The sequence below is a fragment of the Pipistrellus hanaki genome, assembly GCF_964339955.1.
Source record: "Pipistrellus hanaki genome assembly, chromosome: 10".
Classification (NCBI taxonomy): Eukaryota; Metazoa; Chordata; class Mammalia; order Chiroptera; family Vespertilionidae; genus Pipistrellus; species Pipistrellus hanaki.
This window is the reverse complement of record NC_140512.1, coordinates 44,978,225-45,002,592: the sequence shown is the minus strand read 5'-3', so window position 1 is coordinate 45,002,592 and position 24,368 is coordinate 44,978,225. Positions and strand designations below refer to the sequence as shown.

At 39.2% G+C, this 24,368-nt stretch overlaps 1 protein-coding gene across 1 annotated transcript in view; it reads left to right on the top strand.

The window, feature by feature from the left end:
* The window catches only part of LOC311629356 (uncharacterized protein), a gene marked incomplete at its 5' end in the record, with an annotated part of 44,726 nt that overhangs the window by 7,378 nt on the left and 12,980 nt on the right, over positions 1-24,368 (top strand). The window contains 2 exons of the mRNA XM_084897316.1: positions 5,803-6,745; positions 19,579-19,694. Of these exons, the coding sequence (XP_084753442.1) occupies positions 5,803-6,745; positions 19,579-19,694 (1,059 nt within the window). The remainder of the gene's footprint in view (positions 1-5,802; positions 6,746-19,578; positions 19,695-24,368) is intronic.

Sequence of the window (24,368 nt, the reverse complement as noted above, 5' to 3'; positions counted from 1 at the left end):
AGAAGTAGATTTACCATCAAGCTAATAAATTAAAGTGTCAAGGCCTCTTGCTTGTCCAAATGGTGACTAGATAAAAAAATCATGGTAACATCCTACTCAGGAGTGAAAACATAACTTCCCTTTATCATTGAAAAACCTGGACATAACACAACAACAGACAGAAGACTGAGAAAAAGCAGGCGACAGCCAAGAGTCCCCAGGATGAGGAACAACACAACAGTGAGTTCCCAGGGTTTCCTGACTTTCTCCCATATATCCTGGACTGGGTCCTGAAAAATCTCCAACCTAGAACGCCAACAGATAGAGATAAAAACAGCTTCAACAAGAGCCTATATAGTTGAATTCTAGGATAGGCTGTGTCATATGTCATGGACTAGAGCCAGTTTGTGTCATCTCTAACCTATTTGGGATTATTTGCATGAAATTTGGACCCTGATCATCTCGTATGAAGGACACAGTCACAGCAATTCACAGAAGTTCCTCACAAACTTATATGATCATTCCTTAACGGGCATTTAGGATGAGCATTTCCTATCTTTGGAGAAGTGTGCTCCCCTTTCCAGTCTCCCTCCCCCACTGTCAGCACAGCAGGCAACCAGACCTGGTTAGCACAGCTGTCATTTGGTGGACACTCTCATTTCCATTTCTATCAGTGACCACCATATGACAGTATATTTTAAATCCTTGTTGGAAAATTGTGAATAATACCCAATTTTACACTGTGGAGGCTGTCGGAGTTTTTCTCGGGTTTTGAGAGAAATTGAGGCCAGAGATCTGAAGGAATTGCCTTATTTTTATTTGCTACAATTTGGTTTTCAACTTCAGTCCTATAAGAGAAACTATATTGAAGGCTGCTTCATTGCCATAAGCAAGTGTGGCAGATTGAGTTGTTCATAACTGTTAATATCTCCATTTACCATTCCAGGAAAGGATAGTGAACCTGACATTTTTTCTTCCTCGGGGGGCTTGCTTCAGAGGTCAACAGATGATAGAGAAATGATGTTTGGTAAACTGGAGTTTTGTCCCAAAACATAAAATATTGGTCAAGTGACTCCCAAAGGCAGTTGACAAAGTAATGATGGTCCCATCACAGGATAAATTTATTTAACACACATTATGACACAAGCATTTATAGCAAAAACTTTAATTAAAAATGTACTGAAGTGTAGCAATATAAGTCTACTTTAGGAATTAATGTCTCCCTTGAAGAACTGATATGATCTTCCTGTTTCAGATAAGCTGAAGATTGAATAATAATCAACAATCTGCAAATAGATTTAAAAGAAGTAATTTTTCTTTTTTCTTCAACAAAGAATGAATTCAAACATGGTTCTTTTCAAAGCATGTGGCGATAAGTAGCTCCCGCATCCATGGAACTAATATTATATAAAACAAATAGGCTGTTACAACAGGCAAACAGAAATTTTCATGGCTCCCACAAGAGACCTGAACTGCCACCATCTTGGTGCTTTCCTCTTGGGCCTTTGCAGAGATGGAGGGAGAGTCCTGATCCCATATAAAACCCTCAGAATACAGAGATCTTCACTGCTTGAAGCGCCCCAGAGCAGCTCCCCCAGGACGATGATGGGTGCACTGGCCCCAGGGTGCTCAGAGAGCCCGCCTGTTGCCGCATCAGGCACACATGTAGCCCTGGGCCCCCGGGCTCACCTTTCCTCCAGTCCTGGATGTCAGTGTGGAAGCAGTTGGGTAACTTGTGCCCATTCAGTCCTTCCAGCTTTACAGACTGGGTTCCTCACTGTTCAGTACCTGAACCTTTTTTTTCTACTTTTCTCTGCTTTAGAATCAGTGAAGAATTTCTTGTCACGTCCTATTCCAGCAGAGGCTGCTGAGCCGTGGTAAGTGTCCCCTCTCAGAGTGTCACTGTCTGACTACACAGGCAGCTCGGTGGCTCAGCAGTGCTTCAGTGCTAGTTAATTCCATTGCCATATCTTCCTACTACCCACCCTTGGTTCCCAGGAATCGATAGATAATCTCATCTTTTGAAAGTCTAGTGCAGCCAGGTATGTATCGAGCTGAGAGAACACACTCCCTCTACCACTCTGGAAGGAATCTTATTTTTGAATCAGAAATAAGTGCTGCAGATTCTGATCCCAATCAGCAGATCCTCCCACACCTCTGACTTTCTGTACTTCAGGCTGCTGTGTCTTCCTGGTGAATCATTTGTGACTCTGGTTACAAAAACTGCTGTTGTCTCAGCAGGGACGAAGGTTATGTTTCCTCAAACTTAAATTACTCAAAACCTACTTATGTAGAATGTGGACAAGATTAAGGAAAGGTGCATACACAGTAGGAATAAGAATGGAGAGAAGCTAAGATATTTGATTCTAGATTAATGGTAAAAATCTGCTGTGGGGGAAATAAGTTTGAGTACACTGTAATGGAATAGAAATCATCATCAATGGAAAGGCCCACAAATTTTACAGTAAAATCATACACTGATAATATGGTCAATTCTTCTTTTTAGTATACAGTAATTAATGCCTATATAGTCTTCATTTAGCTAATAAAAATTAGGGAAATTTTATTTTACTAAGCTTTCTTTAGGAGTGCAAAATTACTTGTGTGATTTGTGAGCAGGTATCAATATATCTAAATGTGTTTCTTTAGCAAACATTGTAACTGGTGATTTTCCTCTTTGTGTGTGTGTCTTTAAGTGTCTGCTAGGGGGGGTGTCTTCCAACTTCATCTCTCAGTCTCTGGTTTGGAAACTGTGACCCATCCTAATCTATCCCCAACATCAAAAGCAAGGGCAGAATATGAGGATGTTACAGTTAAATCTGCTGAAAAAAATTCAGTGGTTACTTACTGTAATGTTCTATAGGATAATTTAAGAATTAATATCTCATACAAAAGTCTCCATGATGTAGCTCTTGACACTATGTATTCTCTCTCTCTCTCTTCACTCTTTTATTCATTCATATTCACATAGCCATTAGGCCATAATGAGATGCTTCCTGACAATGCCTGTCTGTTTCATACCTCTGTGCCTTTATTCTCTCATTCATGTACCTTTAATGCATTACCTACTCACTTATTTATATTTCAAGACTCAGTCAATGATTATCTCTTCTCTGATACAGTTACAAAGCATTTCTATACATTCATTTCTGTTTTCTTTGTCTGATTGAATATGTACCTATGTCATATAGGTATATATTAAAGTTGGGCTTATCTGTAATAGCATGTGCCTATAGTGAAATTTCAGTAGGTCTAAAAAATATTTCCTAAAATAGCCAAAAGTTTTAAATGTTTAAAAGAGGAGGCAAATCCCAAATCTGTATTTCTCATCTTTATGTGGCAGCCTAGTAATTAAGAGAATGCTATACAGTGTGTGTGTGTGTGTGTGTGTGTGTGTGTGTGTGTGTGTGTGTATGTATGTATGTATATTTCCACAGCCAGACAGATCGCGGCTTTGCTGTGATTCTGACTCATTACTCTCTCACTTAGAAATGTTCATCTAAATCACAGAGTCTTCTGTGAAATTAGAATAACAGCACCTCATTAGTAGTGTTTTGTGGATTTAATGGGATATTGTGTGAAAAGTACTTAGCAAACTTACTGGCACCTAGTATGTAATCAGTATATTATTGTCAGAGAATTTTCTGCACTGATGACTTAGGCTTCATGTTAAAATTAATCAAACCATAATCCTACCAACTTCTTGCCCTTTGCCATGGCCTTACCTATGAGGAACAGGCCTATAAGCATCCCAAGTTTTGCCCATCGTAGTAAATGGTATCCCATCCATGTCTAAGCACAGATTATGAGATTCCTCCTTGATTTCTGTTTTTCCTTTAACCCCATATTCAATCCATCAATTACTGCTAAAGACTCTTCTGAAATGTTTCTTAAATACACCCACTTCTCTGAAACTGCCCCAGTAGTCAAGGTTACTGTCACCTCTGGTTAGCTTCCAACCAGTCTCAGACTCCCACTCCTGCTGCCTTGAAGTCTGCTGCAACCATCGGACGATCTTTCCAGAGCATGCATCACTGTACCCCTACCCAGCATCAATCCTCCACTTGCTTCTCATTGTATTAAAACACTGTTCAGATCCCTTACTACAACCCCATGATGCACATAATGGCCCTGCCCACCTTCCCACTATCCCTCTGTGCCCTCCGCAGCACAACAGGGTAGCCTATCTCCCAGCCCAGCTCTTCCAAGGGCCACAAACCTGCCTTCCTGTCACCTCCTCATTGGTCAGAGGGATCTTTTCTAATTACACTAATAACATTGTCTGTTATTCAACCCTGAAAATGTCTCAAATTTTATTATGTATTTCTATCTTTGCTTATTAAAAAAAATCTCTACCCAGGGACTCTAACCCCTATCCAAGGACTGAAAGCTTCCTAAGAGGAAGTTCATATTTCTTGTGCTCACTGCTCTACTTGGCTCATAGCATTTAGTCTCTTCCCTCTTATTCCAAACCTACCTCTTTAGTGACCTATGGAGAGGTAAGAGTCCCTTTCACACTTATCACTACTTATAATTCATATAAGATTTCATTTAGGTTTTGATCCATAATGGCATAAGCTGGATGAATATTAATATTTCCATTTACAGAAGAGGAAATTGGGTTTCAGAGAGGATCATATTTCAAGGTCACACAGAGTAGGGCAAAAGGAGATTTACAGTTGTGAGTACATGAAACACATAGTTTATTCTTGTATTATTATTTATTAATCATTGTATTATTTTCCATATGAAAAATTTAAACCTACTTTGTCCCACCCTATATAGCAAATCAAGAGCAGACATGGTCTGGATCTTTAACACTGAAAAGCATGACTCATTTTTTTAAAATTATATATTTTTTATTGATTTCAGAGAAGAAAGGAAAAGGAAAGAGAGATAGAAACATCAATGTTGAAAGCGAATCATTCATCAGCTGCCTCCTGCATGCCCCCTAATGGGGATTGAGCCCACAACCTGAGCATGTGCTCTGACCAGGAATCAAACTGTGACCTCCTAGTTTATAGGCCAATGCTCAACCACTGAGTCACGCTGGCTGGGCTGAAAAGCATGGCTATTCTCTCCCCTTCTCAGGTACCTCACAGAGATATGGTTCATTTCAATGGATGTAGAGCAAAAAAAAGTGATAGTAGCTGAAGGATAAACGAATTGTAAGGAGGAACTTCCAGAGCTCTGGGTGGATGATGGGCAAGGAAAGCCAGGTGTATTCTCTGGAATTGGCAATGGGAACATGGGAGTTTGAAACTGTTTAATTTTGGGTGATTGTGAAGGATAACAAATGATAGTAGACTGAACATGGACTGTCAGCTTAGACTTGAATGTGATTCCTACCCTGCTGCCAGTGGGAACTTGGTAAGTTACTTAATAACTACTTTCCAAGACTCCTATCTTCATCACTAAAATGGATATCTATATATGTATAAAAGCCAAGTGACCAGAACGATGGAACAACCAATCACTATGATGCACACTTAGGTGGCCAACTGGCCCAATTGGGACCCCGATCGGCCCCTCCAACATCTTGCATCTCCTCCCCACTGCTGGCCCGGCCCAATCAGCTCCATCAAGGCAGGCCAGCTGGACCCCACCCATGCACAAATTTGTGTACCAGGCCTCTAGTAATAACATAAAGAAGCCATATGAGAATTAAATTACATTATGTACATACTATACCAGTATATGGTCTTGCTTATAATATATTTTTTACTAAATGATACCTATTATGGTTATTGCTAGCAGAGAAGGCAAAGAATGGAAGGTTCTAACTGGACCATGGTGTCTGACTAAGTGATTTTTTCCCCTCAGGAGAACTAAGCCCTGTGTCTCCAATATGGAAGTGAAGAACCAGACATGGGTCACTAAGTTCATTCTGGTGGGGTTTCCTGGGAACCGGGGCATGCGTGCAGCAGTGTTCCTGATGTTCCTTGTGGCCTATATTTTGACAATGGCTGAAAACATGATCATCATCATATTGGTGAAGCAGAACCGGCCACTGCACAAGCCTATGTACTTCTTTCTGGCTAACCTGTCCTTCTTGGAGACCTGGTACATCTCTGTGACTGTACCCAAGTTGCTGTTTGGTTTTTGGTCTGTGAGCAACACCATTTCCTTCACTCACTGTATGATACAACTTTACTTTTTCATCGCGCTCATGTGCACAGAATGTGTGCTTCTGGCAGCCATGGCCTATGACCGGTATGTGGCCATCTGCCGCCCACTGCACTACCCCACCATCATGAGCCACAGGCTCTGCTTACACCTGGCTCTTGCTTCCTGGGCCATTGGCTTTGGCATCTCATTGGCTAAAATCTACTTCATCTCTCACCTCAGCTTCTGTGGCCCCAATGTCATCAATCACTTCTTCTGTGACATCTCTCCAGTACTTAACCTCTCCTGTGTGGACATGTCCACAGCTGAGTTGGTGGACTTTGTCCTGGCGCTGGTCATCTTACTCTTGCCCCTCTCTATTACTGTCCTGTCATATGGATATATTCTGGCCACTGTTCTACGCATGACCACAGGAAAGCAGAAAGCCTTCTCTACTTGTGCCTCTCACCTCGTGGTGGTCACCATCTTCTACTCAGCCACTATTTTCATGTATGCCCGGCCTCGAGTCATCCATGCCTTCAACTTGAACAAAGTTATTTCCATCTTCTATGCCATTGTCACCCCTGCTTTCAACCCTTTCATTTACTGCCTAAGGAACCGAGAAGTCAAGGAGGCTCTGAAGAAACTGATCTATTGCCAGGCCATCTGATCTGACTATACTGTTAAAAGTGATTAGAAAGACATGATTTGATTTGCTTCCTGCCCTTCCATTCTCCGTCCTTTCTCCTTTAATGCCTTAGCTGGGTGGGACTCATGTTAATTAGCCATGCCCACATCCACATCAAACATAATCTATGTCCTGAGACTGTATCTATGCATATGGTTTGTGCTCTATGGCAGTGGTCGGCAAACTGCGGCTCGCAATTTGCCGCTCTGTTGACTAATGAGTTTGCTGGCCACTGCCTTAGGGAAAAACACTTAAAAAACATTTAATAATGTACTAATATCTTTAACCTGAAGTTAAAACTTTTGGGTGAGGGTAATACCTTACGCAGTAGTTGGAAAACTCATTAGTCAACAGAGACGCATTTTGCCGACCACTGCTCTATGGAAATAGTCCTCATAAAGAGAAGTCTCTGGAACCCAAAATAAGGTGTCTCAACTGAGTTAGGTGGGGAGAAAGAAGCAGCATATGAGTTAGTTGTTCAGGTATCTATGATACATTAAGGGCTTTGAGACCAACAGGTTCATAGGTCGATGCTTCCCCAACAATATACTTCTGGATGCTGAGTTGGGAACCAGTCTTCGTGGAAGAGTGTAGACTACTCCTCTAGGCCTTTCACCACATTTTGTTAGCACTTGATTCCCTGTATTAAATATCTTCCTGCTTCCAATAGTGATAGCACTTTCTGTTATCTGTATGTGAAGTTAATATTTTATAATTATATATTGTCTTCTGACATAACTTATAGAGTTGCTTTATATTGCTTAATATTTTATAATATATAATTATAAAATATTATAAAATATAATATTTTATAATTATATATTGTCTTCTGACATAACTTATAGAGTTGCTTTATATTGCCTTTCACATGTTCCTTCTAGATGTCACAATATGTTTATTTGTATCCTCTAATGGATGAGCACTATATAGATGATAAATAAAATAATCAAATATATTATTTGCTGAGTGAAACTTGCCCTCATCAGTTGTCTCTTCTGCTGAACTCAATGTTCTCATTCTTCTTCATTTTTCTTTTAGTTCCTCCTGACCGTCACTCTCTTACCACACATGTCATAGACAAGCAATGAGGTAATTTTAGGATTTGACAGATTTTTATTCTATGCTACAGTGACTCCCTATTCTTCTACTTGTTTATCAGACACCCTACCTATGTACACTAGTCCTTTCTGATCAAATGTGCTTACACATCCACAGAAGGGTACACAGATATGCCCACTCTCTCCTGGTTCACAGTTTTGTCAATGACCAAGGGAGCTATATTTTAAGCTATATTCCATATAACATGCCCATGTCAGTGGGAATTTAAATCTTTCATTAGGAGAATTTAAAATATGATGTTTTTTGGCATTTGTAAAATTTTCAGCTAAGAATAAATACCACTTTCAATAACACTTTCTCATCCTTTGGAAGTAAGATTACTCTACCTAGCAAAGCTATCATTTATAGTTGAAGGTCAGATAAAGAGCTTCACAGATAAGAAAAAGCTAAAGGAGTTCATCACCACCAAACCAGTATTATATGAAATGCTGGAAGGTATTCTTTAAGAAGAGGAAGAAGAAGAAGATAAAGATAAAAAATTATGAACAACAAAGTGACCACAAATACATATCTATCAATAAGTGAATCTAAAAATCAAATGAATAAAAAAAATCTGATGAACAAAACAAACTGGTAAATGTCATAGAATCAGGGGCATGGAAAGGGAACAGACTGACAATTCTTGGGGGGAAGATGATAGAGGGGATTCAGGAAGAGATTGGACAAAGAGTTTACACCTATGGAGGAGTACAGTGTGTATGTGTGTGTGTGGGGGTTGGGGGGCGCGAGGGCCTGGGGTGGGATGGGAACTGCGTGAGGGAAGCTTTTTGGGGGGGAAAAGAGGAACATATGTAATAATCTGAACAATAAAGATTAATTAAAAAAAAAAAGTTCACCAGAATGCAATTATCTTATTTGGATATTCCTTTCCTGTCTGACTATATAAATTTCTGTTCCTGAATGCTATTGGAACAATCTCTTTGGTTTTCCTGCTGTTTCTTTTACTAGCAGGCTAACTAAATATTGTCACATGTTCATTATTTATTTGTAAGAGACTATATGTCTGGCAGTGGAACAGGGCAGGGCAAGTATTGAGTAAGCAGCATGGTGATGGCCTGTGACTGGGCAGTGCTTACAAACAGCATCTGAGGGCCTGGGACCATGCAGCACTTCACACCGAGCCTGGATGGTGTCAGGGAGCCCATCAGGACACTCATAGTGCAGTAACTGCAAAGCACAGGCTCTGGGGATGTGAACATGTGGGCAACTTTAACCTTCTGTGCCTCATTTCCTCATGTAAAACTAGGCTAATAAGTGTATTTATCTCTCTGTATGGTTTCGAAGAGTAAATTAGTAAATACAGGTGAACTACTTAGATTACTGCTTGGAATAGAGTAAGTATTCCATAAAGTATATTTTATTTTTATTTGGGGCAAAACTTTATAGGCAGAGCAGATATGGAGCTTTGAAGCTTATGATGACAACTAGGGTAGCAAGTCCATGAAGCAGGCTAATGATGCTAGGGGCACAGTAAAACTTGTAGTGTAATAAATCCAAGTTAGACATTTATACTAAAAGAACGTGTACATGTGGAATGGAATGCTCATTGCAATGTTGTTTACAACATAATAATTGAAACATTAAAACTGCAGTGTGTTAAACAAAACAGAGTTGGGTGGATTAACATATGGTATGTCCTATGGGGAAAAAATGTATTTTGGAAAAAAGACATGGAAAGCGGCTCATAAGATATCACAGAGGTGAAAAGTGGGTCACTAAGTAATTAAAAAAATGAAGTGCCGTGAGATACCCTAAAGATACATGCATATATAGCATATATGTATTTCTGTGAAAAGAGAAGCATTGATAAGTTTAGAGATGCAGAGGAGAGAGTAGGTGGGTCAAATATTAGTCAAATGAAGGATTCATAGTCCAACATAGATTGAGACAACTGAGGCAGCTACCTCCTGAACTTGCTTGCTCTCACATTTTACTTAGGATCTCACAGGCAGAATAACAATGACTGGTTAAGTATGTACTCGTACAGAATTATTTTCCTTTTGTTCATTATCAGATTCTTCTGAGGTTCAGGAAGCATCTATGGGTTGGCCCTGTTATGACTCCACAAGTATATGCAGAGAGGAAACATGTTCTACCGAAATAGGAAATTTAGGTAGTTTCAGATTCCTAGTGTATGACAGATTATGCCTGAAGCCTGGCTGTGGTTTTTTGATATGAAAATCAGAGCAACTTCATCAATCTTGCCTTGTGCTGCACAGGTTGTCATAGTAACAGCAAGGCTTCAGAATCCAGGGCTGGCCAAAGCAGCAGTTATAAGTTTGCATAAAACATATTTCACATTTACAATGTTTTGCTTATGTCTAGACTGAGACACTGAAATATTCTTGTAGTGTGCTGAGATCATGTGGTCAATCATAAATAAGGAAAATATAGGCAGGCATAGATACAATAAGGTGCAGAGATCAACCAAAAGACTTGTATGCCTGCATATAAATATAACCAATGGACAGAGACAGCAGTGGGTGAGGGCATGTACGGGAGTCGGGTGGGAGAGCAATGGGGAGATATGGTCACATATGTAATACCTTAATAAAATTTTTTAAAAAGGTAAAAAAGAAAAGAAGTGTTTGTCTCGGAGTGGATGGATGGCATGTTTTTTGCATCTCTGTCTTCTCACCCTGGTCCTCCTCCTCTTTCACTTACCTCTTATTTTCTGTTTAGTAAGTGCTCTATTGCTGTTTCTAAGGTAAAATAATTCCTCCCTAAATTAAAATGCTAATGAGCTCCTGCCTCCTCCCCTTTAAGATACATGTGTTTTTCTCCACCAGCTGCAAAGATGGGTTGGGTTCCTCCACTTTGTCCCGGGTGCTCTGTGCTGTGTTCGGCTGCTGCTTCCATCTCAGCACCTGCGTCTGCAAGGGCATGCCTGATCCTGCCACCAGCGCTTTACATTCTCAATCTTCCTGTCATTTCTAAAATACAACATGGCTTCTCCGCCTTGTGTACATTTCCTGTGCTTAAAACATTCCTCCATCTTCATTTATGTGGTTAGGCATTTTTTGTTTTATTTTTCTAGTTCAATTTAGGCATCACTTCCTCCAGGAACCTTTCTCTCTGGGGCCTCCTGTTCCTGCAGAGGTACAGTCTGTGGTCTGCATTCTCTTCTCTGAGCTCAAAGGAGCAGGCATCTTGTCTAACATCTTTGTGCCCCTGAGTCCGTCACAGCTCCAGGTGTGTGGTTAGTGTGTGATTAACATTGTGAATCTAAGTGGAAATGAATAAAGGGAGAGTTTCTGCTTTTGAGGAAAAGGAAAGGGACAGAAGGACAAAGAAGTTTACTGGGGCCACGTGGGGCATTTCTCCAATATTACTCTAAATGTCTCGAAAAGGTTCCTAAGAATCCAAAAGACCTACATATTTCTGTAGCTGTTACTGACAGACTCAACAGAGACCCAGCTCTGAATAACCTGCTTTAGGTGGTGCTGCAGGTACAAGCCTTACCCAACAGATATAGTTACTTAACAAATCATGAGCACACGTGCAGCATGCCAAAACAAACAAACAAACAAACAAACAAATGACAAACAAAAACAGGAATTGGGACTGCTGCTGTTATGGAGCAGAACCCCCCCAAAAAAGATGTATTGAGAGAAGTTGTAGTGTCAGTTGCTAAAACTCTGGATGTTCAAAATTAATGATCTTTCATTCCCTCATAATACACAAAACTAAAACTGACTGCAGTTTTCTCCAGTTGTTATTCAGTCATTATCTTTGTTTTCATTTCCTAGCCCTCCACTTCAATCCATTCTTCCTCATGTCCTTGATGCCATGAATCCATCCATTCATCTTCAAGCCATTATAACCTTCATGTGAATATACTGTCATATCTTCCTTGCTTTCATTCTCATCAAGTAGCCACACAACCAGCAGTACCTTTTTAAAAGCAAACACCAAAAGACATTGTGCTGAAGCACAATTGGCATGTAAAGGGCTGTACATGTTTAACATATATAACTCAGTGAGTATATACCCATGAAACTGTTACCACCACAAAGGTCATAGGCATATCCATCATCCCAAAAGTTTCTTCAGATCCCTTTTTATTATTAATCATTATTGTTATTTTTGTAATAAGAGCTCTTAACATATGGTCTATCATCTTAGAAAATTTCGAGTATACAATGTGGTGTTGTTAGCTATAGGCACTATGTGTGTGGTAGACCTCCTGAGCTTTTAAAATTTTTATTACTGAGACTTTGTACACTTTGATCTCAACTCCCCATTTCTCCCTTCCTCCACCCCCTGTCAGTCGCCACCCTACTCTGTGCTCCCATGTACAGGTATATGACTTTTAGGTTCCATTTATAAGTGAGCTATTACAATCTTTCCGTGAGCAGACACACTTTTACAAACACAGTTCTGATTATGAAACTGTGTGGAAACTTCGATTTTGCCCCATTATCTACTGAATAAAGTCCAAAGACCTCAGTTTGAAACTGTCTATCTGCTTCAACCTCTTTCCTTTTTTTATGACACTAAAAAATTGAATCCATAATTCAAAATTCACCTAAAATATCAAATTACCATGAAAATCAATGCTGATTTCTGCAGCTGAAGTAACACCTGTGCCTTCTGAACATTCCCATTTTTTTTCACTTCTATTATGGTTTTTAAAATGCAGGTCTCATTTTCCTTATAAATGCAGCTATGTATGATTTGTCTTTGGGTAGCCTCAAACTATCATATTTTTGTACAGGGTAGACACTCAGTAAATACTTGTTAAATAAGGTATTTTGAATTGATTTTATAACCATTACTCAAAATAATGTTATTTGGGGAATTCTCATAAAATTATTTATTACCAATTATCTCTCCAGTTAAAAAAATAAAAATATATCATTCTGTATATTTTATTCCATAAATTATAACTAATGTACACAACAGGCTACCTTTTCTGATTATTCACTTTTACGACAAAAAAAAAAAAAAAAAAAAAAAAAAAAAATAGTTCGTTTTTCTCCAGTAGTATTTATTTGGTGTTGGTACCATCTAGTGGGAAGTATGAGAAATGCTTCAACAATTGGCATTGGAGAGTTAGTCTGAATCCTTGAAAATATTTGGGTCTAAACTCTTCATTATACAAGTTGATAAACTTGAGATTTTGATAATTTAAGGTGTTTCTTAATGTCTGCATAAGGCAGAGCTACTATTATATTAAATAAACTTTTAGATGAGATACTAAGAATTATAAATCATTGTTCATACACTCACATAATTTACTACTGATGTGGAGATATAAGACATTGATATGTAAAAGATGACAATAAAATATTTGAATTATTTAATATGAGTAATACTTTCCTGATAAAATATACAGACAAAAACTTTTATAAATTCATAAGGTTAAAAAATTTGCTAAGATTTCAGTGAATAAAAAAATGAAGTTTTTTAAAGAAGGTGAAAGTTGTATTAAATCCTAAAAACTGTTTAGGATTTTGGCAGGTAGAGAAGCAAGGAACATTTAATGCAATGGGAAAGACAGAGCAAGACATATTTAGGGGACAATGGCCGTAGGAATAAGATGACATAAGAGTACATTGACTATTTAAAGTGAAATGAATGCTGGTACAAATAAAATATTAAAAAGTGTTTTCAACCAATTTGATGTGAGAAGGTAAACAATAAACCATAAAATCGAATCAATAAATAGAGTATGGTGAATGTATTGAAAGGTATTATCTTGGAGTTTGTAATTAAAATTATTTTAAACTAGAGGCCCGGTGCACAGATCCGTGCACCTGTGGGGTCCCTCAGCCTGGCCTGCATCCTTTCACAATCCAAGACCCCTTGGGGGAAGTCACACTGCTGTTTTTGGCCCAATCCCCACAGACCAGGCCAAGGGACCCCACCGGCCCTCTAGTATTCATATAAGATCTTCGGTTAATCTCTCCCCACCCTCCCCCCTTTCCTTTGAGATTCATCAGTCTGTTCCATATTTCCATGCCTGTATGTTGAGCATCTGCCCCCTGGTGGTCAGTGCACATCATAGCTACCAGTAAAACAGTCGAATGGTCACATGGTCACTTAGGCAGATTATATATATATATATATATATATATATATATATATATATATATATATATCAGCTTCCCTCTGATACCTGGGACCCAGCCTTCCCTCTAGCACCTAGGATCTAGCTTCTCTCACAGCCCTGGCTTCGTCTGGAGCTTGTCTGGAAGGACATCCAATCTAATTAGCATATTATGCTTTTATTAATATTGACTAGTGGCTGGGTGCAGGAAATTCATGCATGGAGGGGGGAGGGTCCCCCTCAGCCCAACCTGCCCTTTCTCCAATTGGACTTCCCTCTCACAATCTGGGACCACTGGCTCCTAACTGTTCACCTGTCTGCCTGCCTGATCACCCCTAACTGCCTCTGCCTGATTGTCCAAACCCCTCTGTCTGCCTGCCTGATCGCCCCTATCCTCTCTGCTTGCCTGCCTGATTGCCCCCAACTGCTCTCCCCTAATGACCTGATCTTGCCCCCAACTGCTCTCCCCTGCTGGCCAAATTGGTTCTGATTGGTCTGTTTCTATGCCAGTCAGTTTCAAAAGCTCTGCCTCCTTTACAGCCATTGGCTCCTCACAGTTCACCCAGATTTGGTTCTGATTGGTTAGTATTTATGCCAGTCAGCATATCAGAGCCTATCTCTGGGCCTGATCAGAGAGGCAGGGCTGATCAGCAGCCCCCGCAGAGGCCTGGAAAGAAACAGAGCTGTGGCTGCTGGTGAAACCTGGAAAGAAAGAGAGAGGCAATTGCTGATCAACAGCTGCCATGGAAGCTGCATATCAGACCCTACCTCTCTCTCTGGGCCTCTCTCCAGGCCTGATCTGTAGCCCTCTGGTAGTCAGTGCTAGGCCATAGCACTAGCACTGGCGGCAGTCAGTGCTGGGGCTCCATAGCAACTCAGCACTGACTTTGGTCAAGGCTTTGGTCGGTTGTTACAGATCCTGGGTTTTTATATATTAGGATATATTATAGTGGTTAGATTAAAAATTATGAATATATAGGAGAAAAAAAGATAAACACTTCAATATTATATGATTGAGCACTTGTTCCTTAGAATGAGATTCACTAAAGGACAATATATTGGTTCAAAAAGTGTATTTCAGATAATAGGTTCCATAAAACAAAAACTACAAGCTATTAGAGGATTAATGGCAAGGAAAAGCAGGGCATGTACCTGGGTTGTGGTTTTGATCCCCAGTTGGGGAGCATATAGAAGACAACCAATCCATATTTCTCTTGTACATAGATGCTTCCCTCTCTCTCTCTTTCTCTCTCTCTCTTTCTTTCTCCTTTTCTCTCTCTCTGTCAGCATGTTTTGAATGAAGATTAGAAATAAAAACAAAGAACTGTGGCATAAAATTAAGTAAAAAATATTATGCCTAAATCATTCAATATTATTGAATATTATGTATTATTTAAATCGGTGTAATTAAATGAATAAGTTAAATAGAAGCATAAAAAGAAGAGGAAACCACTGTGGAGAACAGTGTGGAGTTTCCTCAAAGAACTGAAAATGGAACTCCCATTTGACCCAGTAATCCCACTCCTAGGAATATATCCCAAGAAACTAGAAACACCAATCAGAAAGGATATATGCACCCCTATGTTCATAGCAGCACAATCTGCTAGAATTTGGAAACAGCCTAGGTGCCCGTTAGCAGATGATTGGATCCAAAAACTATGTTACATCTACACAATGGAATACTATGCTGCCATAAAAAGAAGGAATTCTCATCATTTGCAGCAACCTGGATGGAATTGGAGAACATCATTCTGAGTGAAATAAGCCAGCCAATGAAAGAGAAACACCACATGACCTCACTCATTTATGGATAATAAAGAACATTATAAACTGATGAACCAAAAGATAGATATAGAGACAGTAAAACAACAAGCAGACTGTCAAATTACAGTGGGGAGGGTAGGGAGATCTGGGGGAAATAATAGATCAACTGAAGGACTTGTATACATGCATATAAGTACAACCAATGGACACAGACTCTGGGGAGAGAGGGTATGTATGGGAGGAGAGGGGCAATGTTAAAATATGTACACAGATAATAATTTAATAAAAAAATAAAATTAAAATTAAAATAAAAAGAAGAGGAAATAACGAGGCTGATTGCCATTTATTGGTATTTATAGGTTTGTTTGTTTTTTGCTTGAACATTTTCTATATGTTCTATATTCCTCACATTTCTAACACATGTTACCTTTATAATAAGAAAAATACACTATTTCAAATCAATATAATAAAAAAGTCTCTTTGTATTTTATTTTTAAAAAACATTAATGCACTTACATAGTTTAAAATTCAAGAACATATAGTGAAAAAGTTTTCCTTGCTTCCCTATCCATGTCTTGGGGATGGATTTGGACATCTTCCCTATCCATGTCTTGGGGATGGATTTGGACATCTGGCAAATGTAACTGTATGAAGTGAGAGACATAAATTCAGTTTTATCATTTTTCCAGTACATTTAATGGTTCCAGTACATTTATTGTTTAATCAATTTTTGTTTCACAAGATACATTTTCATGGTAAAAAAAAAAAAAAAAATTCCAATGCACATTTGATTTTTTTACAATTTTTTAAAATCCTGATCCATGACGTATCTCTCTAGTTGTGCACCAGTAACACACTTTTATTATTAAAATTTTAAGAAATTTGAAAATACAAAAAGGTTGATCTTCCTTGTAACTCTTCTTCTATATAATTTTCTGGTTGTTCATGCTTTTGACTTTGCTGTATGATTTTTAGCATCATCCTATCTAATTAAAAAACAAATCCTGTTACTCCTTTGAGATCACTTTATATTTACTGAATTGCTTAAAAAAATTGGAATACTTATAATGCTCAGTCTTTCTACTCAGAATGATGATACATTTTTTTTTTATTAGGTTGTTGCATCACTAAGCAGTGTTTTAAAGTTTCCTTCACAGAGTATTCACACATTGTATTAAAATTTTAAGATACTGTGGAATTTCATTGTTCTTATTTTAGTAGTATTTTCTATTTTTAAAATTGTGCTTGGAAAATAGTGCCTGTATTAATTCTATTATTTGAAATTAGTAGTCTTTGGCACCTGATATGTGGCCCTTTTCTACTTTTTTTTTTTTTTCCTTTCTCTTTCTTTTTTCCCTTTTCTCTTTGAAAATTTTAAATCTACAGAATTTTGGGAAGATTAATATAACAAATACCTATATGTCCTCTTCTTATACTTAATAATTGCTAATTGTTAGTATTTTGACATATTTTTATCTATCATCTATCTATCTATCTATCTATCTATCTATCTGCCTGCCTATCTATCTATCTATCTATCTTGCTTTTTCTCTTGATAGTTCTCTGGATATCAAAGTGATACTCTGTGCCCATTTCTGAGGGGACATATGACAATGTCTGGAGATAATTTTGATTGTTATGAATGGAGGAGAGAAGTATCTGGTAAGAGACCAGGGTTGCTGCTAAACATCCCATAATGTGCAGGACAGCCCTTCACAGCAAAGTATTATCCAGTCCAAAATTATTTAGTCAACAGTGCTGAAGTTAAGGAGGAGAATATATACAGGGTGAGGCAAAAGTAGGTTTATAATTCTTCATATAGAAAATAATACAATAATCAAATAATAATAATAATATAAGAATAAACTTTTGCATACTCACAATTATACATCTACTTTTGCCCCACCCTGAAAGGGTATATATATATATAATATTTATTATAATAAATGTTATATGTACCATTAATAAATCTCATATATTTATTTAAAATATTTATAAATTTCTATATAAAACAATATTATATATAATTATGTAATTATACATACAAAATAAATATATGTATATTTAGAAGTATAATTTAGACACTATGGTTAACTGTAATAGAGTTTATACACATGCACTTAAATGACCCCTATATAATTTAACATGTACTTCCTAAAAGCAAATATTAAACACAATACCATTATCACACTCACAGAATTTAACATCAATACAATAATATTATCTACTAATGACTCTAGTGTTGTTTTGTGTGATTTTTCAATTCATGGTCCAATCAGAGATCATACAGTCATTTATTTTTTTATCTCTTTGTTTTCATTTAATCTCAAAGGTTTCCTCCACTTTTGTCTTTCAGTTTATGAGTCCAGGCTGATTGTTTTGTAAAATATCCTGAAATTTGGATTCATCATATCTAGGTTGAGATAACACTTTTTTTGAAGGAATTCTACATAGATTATGTTGTGTTCTGTGGAGTGCATCGTATCAGGAGGCACAGGAGATCAGTCTGCCCATTATCAATAATGTTAAATTTGGTGATTTGGTTAAGTGTTTCCACTTTCTTTGAAATGAATTAGTGTCCTGCAGTTTGGGTCTTGGAGATCATGTGAAGGACTTGTCTCCTAACAGTATTTCAGCCAATAATTTTAGCATCCATTGACTGTCTGAATTAATTACTAAGTAGGCTGCAAAATTGTGATTTTCAAATTCTGTCATTACTTTTCACAAATATTAGTTGGCATTCTTTTCTGAAGACTTTTTTCTCCTGCTTCTCATCACTATTACCTCATGTACCTTTTATGACTATTCAAAATATTATTTGTATCTATAAGTATAGTAATTGTAAATACAACATGTGTGAAATTCTCTGAGGTTTCTGATGTGACAGAGTCCAAATTCATGGCCAGTTCTGATAAACATACAAATCAAATGCTCTGTGAACATCCTCCCTTTGCCCCTCCATATCTATACTTCACCTTTTCTGCCCTGCTCTGTGTTTATTAAGATCAATCTGTATGTACCTCACCCTGGGGCTTCACTGCCCTCTGGCTTCTTGTTGGGTTTAGTCCATTGGAAAGAAAGACAAGAGCTTGGGGAGAGGGAGGTGATGGAGTTCTAATGTTTACTATGTTAACATTAAAAAAAAAAAAAAAAAAATTGAAACCTGTAAAGAATTGTAGTGAGTTTATTTGAGACAAACTGTCAACATATGCCGGGAAGCAGAACCTCAACGAATTGAGATAAGGTTCCAGAGAATGGTGGGTTACATTTGTATTTATACATTACAATCAAAGGAGGGACATAGGTGGGTTACATGAAATTCATTGGTGATGGATTAAGGAGGTGGGATAAATAAAGCAAAGCGGTGGGAAACACCTGGGATTGGATAAAAAGTAAAATGATGGACACATACTTAGGTGAGTGCAGGAACAGTTAACATGATAATGAAGGAATTTGAGGCATCTGTCCTGGCGCCCACCACATTTGGTTGTGCCCCAGGGGCTCCAGCAAAAGGGAAGTTACAAGTTACCCAGACATCTTACAGATATGTTATCTTAGAGGAAAAATGGCTAGCGGGCTCAGTAAAAGATCTAAGTTGATCTTTGTCAGGGAAAATATCGGCCTAGGACATGACAACCACTATAACCTGTTTGTAGTTAAATATTTAATTTTCAGATCATCTTTTGTGATTTTTTTAGGTCTCTGAGTTTGCTAGACTGCCACTCAGGCCTCCCATGACCTTGTCAAGTTAGCATGTGGCTCCTTTCATCCACAATTCATTTCCTGCTGGTTCAGTGTGAACTGGTCCAATTGATTTAGGATTCCAGTTTCTATCAGGTCACTCTTTTTACATGTTCCTCTTTGTCTCCAGGTTCTAGTAATAGCAATCTCCTCTTCTTTAGGCCTACAGTTTGTAAAGGAGTTTTATTACCAGCCCAAGATTCTGCACTATCCTGGATTAAACCTTCTTCAGATTACCAAATTTGAGTGAACCATGCTTCCAGCTGTGAGTCCAGGTAATACACATGGCTTGTTTTCTTCTCTCTCCCTTCACAGGAATCAGACCTTCATTAAATGGCTCTCCACACCTCCACTGGATTCCTCCTCACTTTTCCTCATGGTGTTTCCCTTGCACATCCAATCTTCTCTGAGCGTCAGCTCTTGAAAGACCCAAACAAACAGTGTAGAATGCTTATGAACCCAACCATTCCTCCAAGCCTTGGGTATTAGTTGAAGCTTACAGAACCAAGAGGGTTGACTAAATTTGACATCAGTTTGGTATCAGAAAGATTTTGTTGTATCAGTGAACCAACAAAGGCATCCAAATGGACTAATACAGGTCTGGTGGACTCAGACCTGGGGATAATAGCAACTGGGACTGACATGCTAGCAGCAGGAAATGTTAATATTGGAGTAATGTTAATTCATTCAAAGAAGTTCTAGCTTATACCTTTTCTCATTATGTCTTGAGTTAATGTTTCCCTGTTTGGTCTTCCTGTTGTTGCCAAAGAAGAAATAAATAGGATGGTTGTGTGGGAGGATGAGTAGTTCTAAAGAGAGAATGCTAGAGTTCTTGCTGGACTCTGTCAGCAGAAAAATGTAAAAGGCGCTAGAATCAGTTTTAAATTTGGAAGCTATCACTTATGTGACCTCAGATGAGGTTTTTCACTTGATTGAACTTGCTTCTTTTTTTATCAACAGGAAGGAAAGAAATATTCACTTTTAAATGTTATTTTAATGATTGGTAATAACTCATAGAAAGGTCTTAGTACTGTGCCTGGAATATATTGCAGTTTATTTGATTTGTTATTCTCTTACCTAAATGTGTGAATGGGAAAAGCACTCAGCCCATTGATAAGATGTTTTGAATTTCAGCCTCCAAGGAGGGTGTCTCCACACACCACTGAAGCATTAAGTGTGGGGCTTCACTGCTGAGCAACCAGGGCTTTCCCCAAAAGGCCACGCGCCTCCGTGGTCTCCAGAGCAGCTGCCTGCTGAGAGTGCTCCTGATATAATTAAGAGTGGCAAAGTTTTAATGAAGTCCACAAGGAGAATTTTTTCTGACACTTACTTTTTAGCTCTTGAAATAACTTCCATTCCTTTGAGATCAATTAAAACTTAAAAACTAAATCTTTGTCAAGGTGCTTGAGGCAACTTTCCAACTGTGTCCTTTTTAATGAGTTCTCTAAATGACTCATGGACCCTGAGGTTCTTTCATGAAATAACTGAAGTTACAGGAGCTCTGGGAGCTGGAAAGAAGACAAGAAAACTGAGAAACCCTAAAGGTGATTTCTCTGGGCAGGCTCAGAGGTGTCCATACCTTTCTATTTACAATCGCTAGATTCAGTCACAGCCACTGAGGGAGAGAAGACCGCAGGGAAAGGACTCTAAAAGTATTTAACAGGTCACTGGTTAAGGTTTTCCAATCAGTTTCATATATGAGTGCAGACTTTGGGCCTCTCAACTCTGTCCTATCAGCTATGAGCTGTTGCACTGACCAGATCTGCAGTGAGAAGCATAAGTACTCTCACCATCCCTAGCCCCAGACTCAGGCTACCTCAGGTCTGTAATTAACCTGATGATATGGCAGGTGGTCCTCTTACCCCAGGAAATCAGCACACAGAGAATGTGTATATATGCTTATACGTACACAAACCAGATTAGACTTTTAATTGAACAGATTAATGAATTCATGATGAAAAACATTTCATAGAACTAAGTTTGGATCCATGAAAATAAATAATGGAATAGACTGATATTTATTGCTGAAATGACCAATTCAAACAATTTTCCTGGTGCCTTGTATAGTGAATTTATGTGCCTTCACCTCTGTCCTATGCAACCACTGACCTGCCACTATAGATTTCTGTCACTATAGATTAGTTTTGCCTGTTCCACAATTTCATGTGAATGCAACCATACAAAATATTCTCTTTTCTGTCTAGCTTCTTTCACATAAGTATTGCTATTAAAAAACAACAACAACAACAACAACAAAAAAAAACCAGCTCTGAATGTTTGTGTACATTTTTGTATGGACATATGCTTTCATTCTCTTTGGAAAATACCTAAAAACATTTCCTTACTTTACCATGTAGAAGTGTATGTTTTAGTTCAGAGGGCACTGAAAAATGGTTTCATTTTATATCCCCACCAGCAATCTATATGTATAAAAGCCTAAGCAACCATTATGACCTGTCAACCAAATGACCAGCTGACCAGTTGCAGTGACAATGCACTGACCACCATGTGGCAGATGCTCAATGTAGGAGCTGCCCCCCGGTCAATGCACTCCCATAGCCAACTTCCCATGGCCGGCCAACCTCCCTCAGTCCCTCCCCAGATGACCCTGATTGGCCCCCATCGCTGGCCAGGCCGAGGGACCCCACCAGTGCATGAATTTGTACACCAGGACTCTAGTATATGAGAATTCCAGTTGACCAAAATCTTTAGTATAGTTTTTAAATTTTTTTACTAGAGGCCCAGTGCAAGAAATTCATGCATGGGTGGGGTCCCTAGGCCTGGCCAATGATCAGAGCCAATCAGGTTCCCTCCCTCCCCATATCCCCACCTCCTCCTTCCCTTGCTGTGGGGGAGGGGGCAATCATCACTGCGGTGGGCAGGTAACAGGCTGATTGGAGCCTGCCGGCTGTGAGAGGAACATGGGGAGGGACTTTGGAGGTTGACCACCAGCCCCGAGGAGGTAGCCAGCCCTTGGCCCCCCTGGGAAAGGGCTGTGTCTGCCACCACCCACCCCTGGTTCCCCGTTCCATGTCTCAGCACAAGGGCCCAGCCCTGATCAGGCAATTGGAGCCTTCTGGCCAGGGGGAAAGACGAGGAGGTTGACCTGTAGGCCCCATTGGAGATTGGAGCTTGTGGGCTGGGAGCAGCTCCTGCATTGAGCATCTGCCCCCTGGTGGTCAGTGCGCAACATAGCGACCGGTCATTCCGGTTGGTCCATCATAACAGTAGCTTAGGCTTTTATATATATGGATTTTGAACCTTTATGGTGGGTGTATTGTAGTATCTACTTGTTTTAATATGTACTTCTCTGATGACTAATAATGTTGAACACCTTTTAATGTGTTTATTGGCCCTTTGTATATATTCGTTTGTAAAATATCTGTTTATATTTAGGTCATTTATCTGTTTATTAAATACAAGAGATCTTTATATATTCTCTGTAGTTGTCCTTTCAGCTGTCAGAAATATGTATTGGGTATATTTTATTTAATATTGTCACTTGCCTTTTCATTTTCTTAATGGTACATTTCAAAAATCGAGTTTTTAATTTGTTGAAGTACAAGTTATATTTTACTTATATCTTGTATATATTTTTTAAACATAATTTCATTAAAAAATATATACATATGCTCTAACTGGTTTGGCTCAGTGGATAGAGCATTGGACTGCAAACTGAAAGGTCCCAGGATCGATTCCAGTCAAGGGCATGTACCTTGGTTGCAGGGACATCCCTATTAGGAGGTGTGCAGGAGGCAGCTGATCGATGTTTCTCTCTCATCTATGTTTCTAACTCTGTCCTTCTTTCTTCCTCTCTGTAAAAAATCAATAAAATATATATTTAAAAAAACATATATCCTATCTAATAAAAGAATAATATGCAAATTGACCATCACTCCACATACACAGATGGCTGCCCCTATGTGGTCAAAGATGGCTGGCCCCATGTGGACATAAGATGGCCGCAACAAGATGGCCGGCAGGGGAGAATAGATGTGGGCGATAAGACCAGCAGAGGAGGGCAGTTGGGAAGAACCAGGCCTGCAGGGGAGTGCTGTTGGAGGGGACTGGGCCTTCAGGGGAGGGAAGTTGGGGGAACCAGGTTGACAGGGGAGGGCAGTTAGGAGAGACCAGGCCTGCAGGGAGGGCAGTTAGGGGTGATTGGGCCAGCAGGGGAAGGCAGTTGGGGCTGACCAGGCCTGCAGGGGAGGACAGTTAGTGGCAACCAGGCCTGCAGGGGAAGGCAGTTAGGGGTAACGAGGTTGGCAAGGGAGAGCTGTTAGGGGCAATTGGGCTAGGAGGGAAGCAGTTAGGTGTTGATCAGGCTGGGAGGGGAGTGGTTAGGAGGTGATCAGGCTGGCAGGCAGAAGTGGTTGGGGCAATCAGGCAGGCAGGCATTCAGGCAAGCTGTTGGGAGCCAGCAGTCTTGGATTGTGAGAGGGATGTCCAACTGCCCATTTAAGCCCGATCCTGGTCCTGATGGGATTGGGCCTAAACAGGCAGTTGGACATCCTTGAGGAGTCCCAGATTGGAGAGGGTGCAGGATGGGCTGAGGGACACAGCCCCCATGCACGAATTTCATGCACCAGCACTCTATCAGTCTGGTTAAATGGAAAAGAAAGAAAAGAGAAAGTGCATGTTTCTAATATGTTTAATTTCACAATGCTTATGGGCATACAATATTTTTTGTTGTTCCATTGTCTGGTTTGCCAACTCTAGAACACGCAACATATAATTGTCAATGTGAGAAGCAATCCATGTCTAGATCTAAACTGCACATTCTAAAGATTGGCCCTGAGCTTTGTTGATGGTGATTGCAAACACCAATCTAATTGGGAATTGCAATCTCTTAAATTGAAATGGCATATACATTGGAATAATAGGAATGCAAGGAATGAGGACATCTTCACCTTTGAAAGG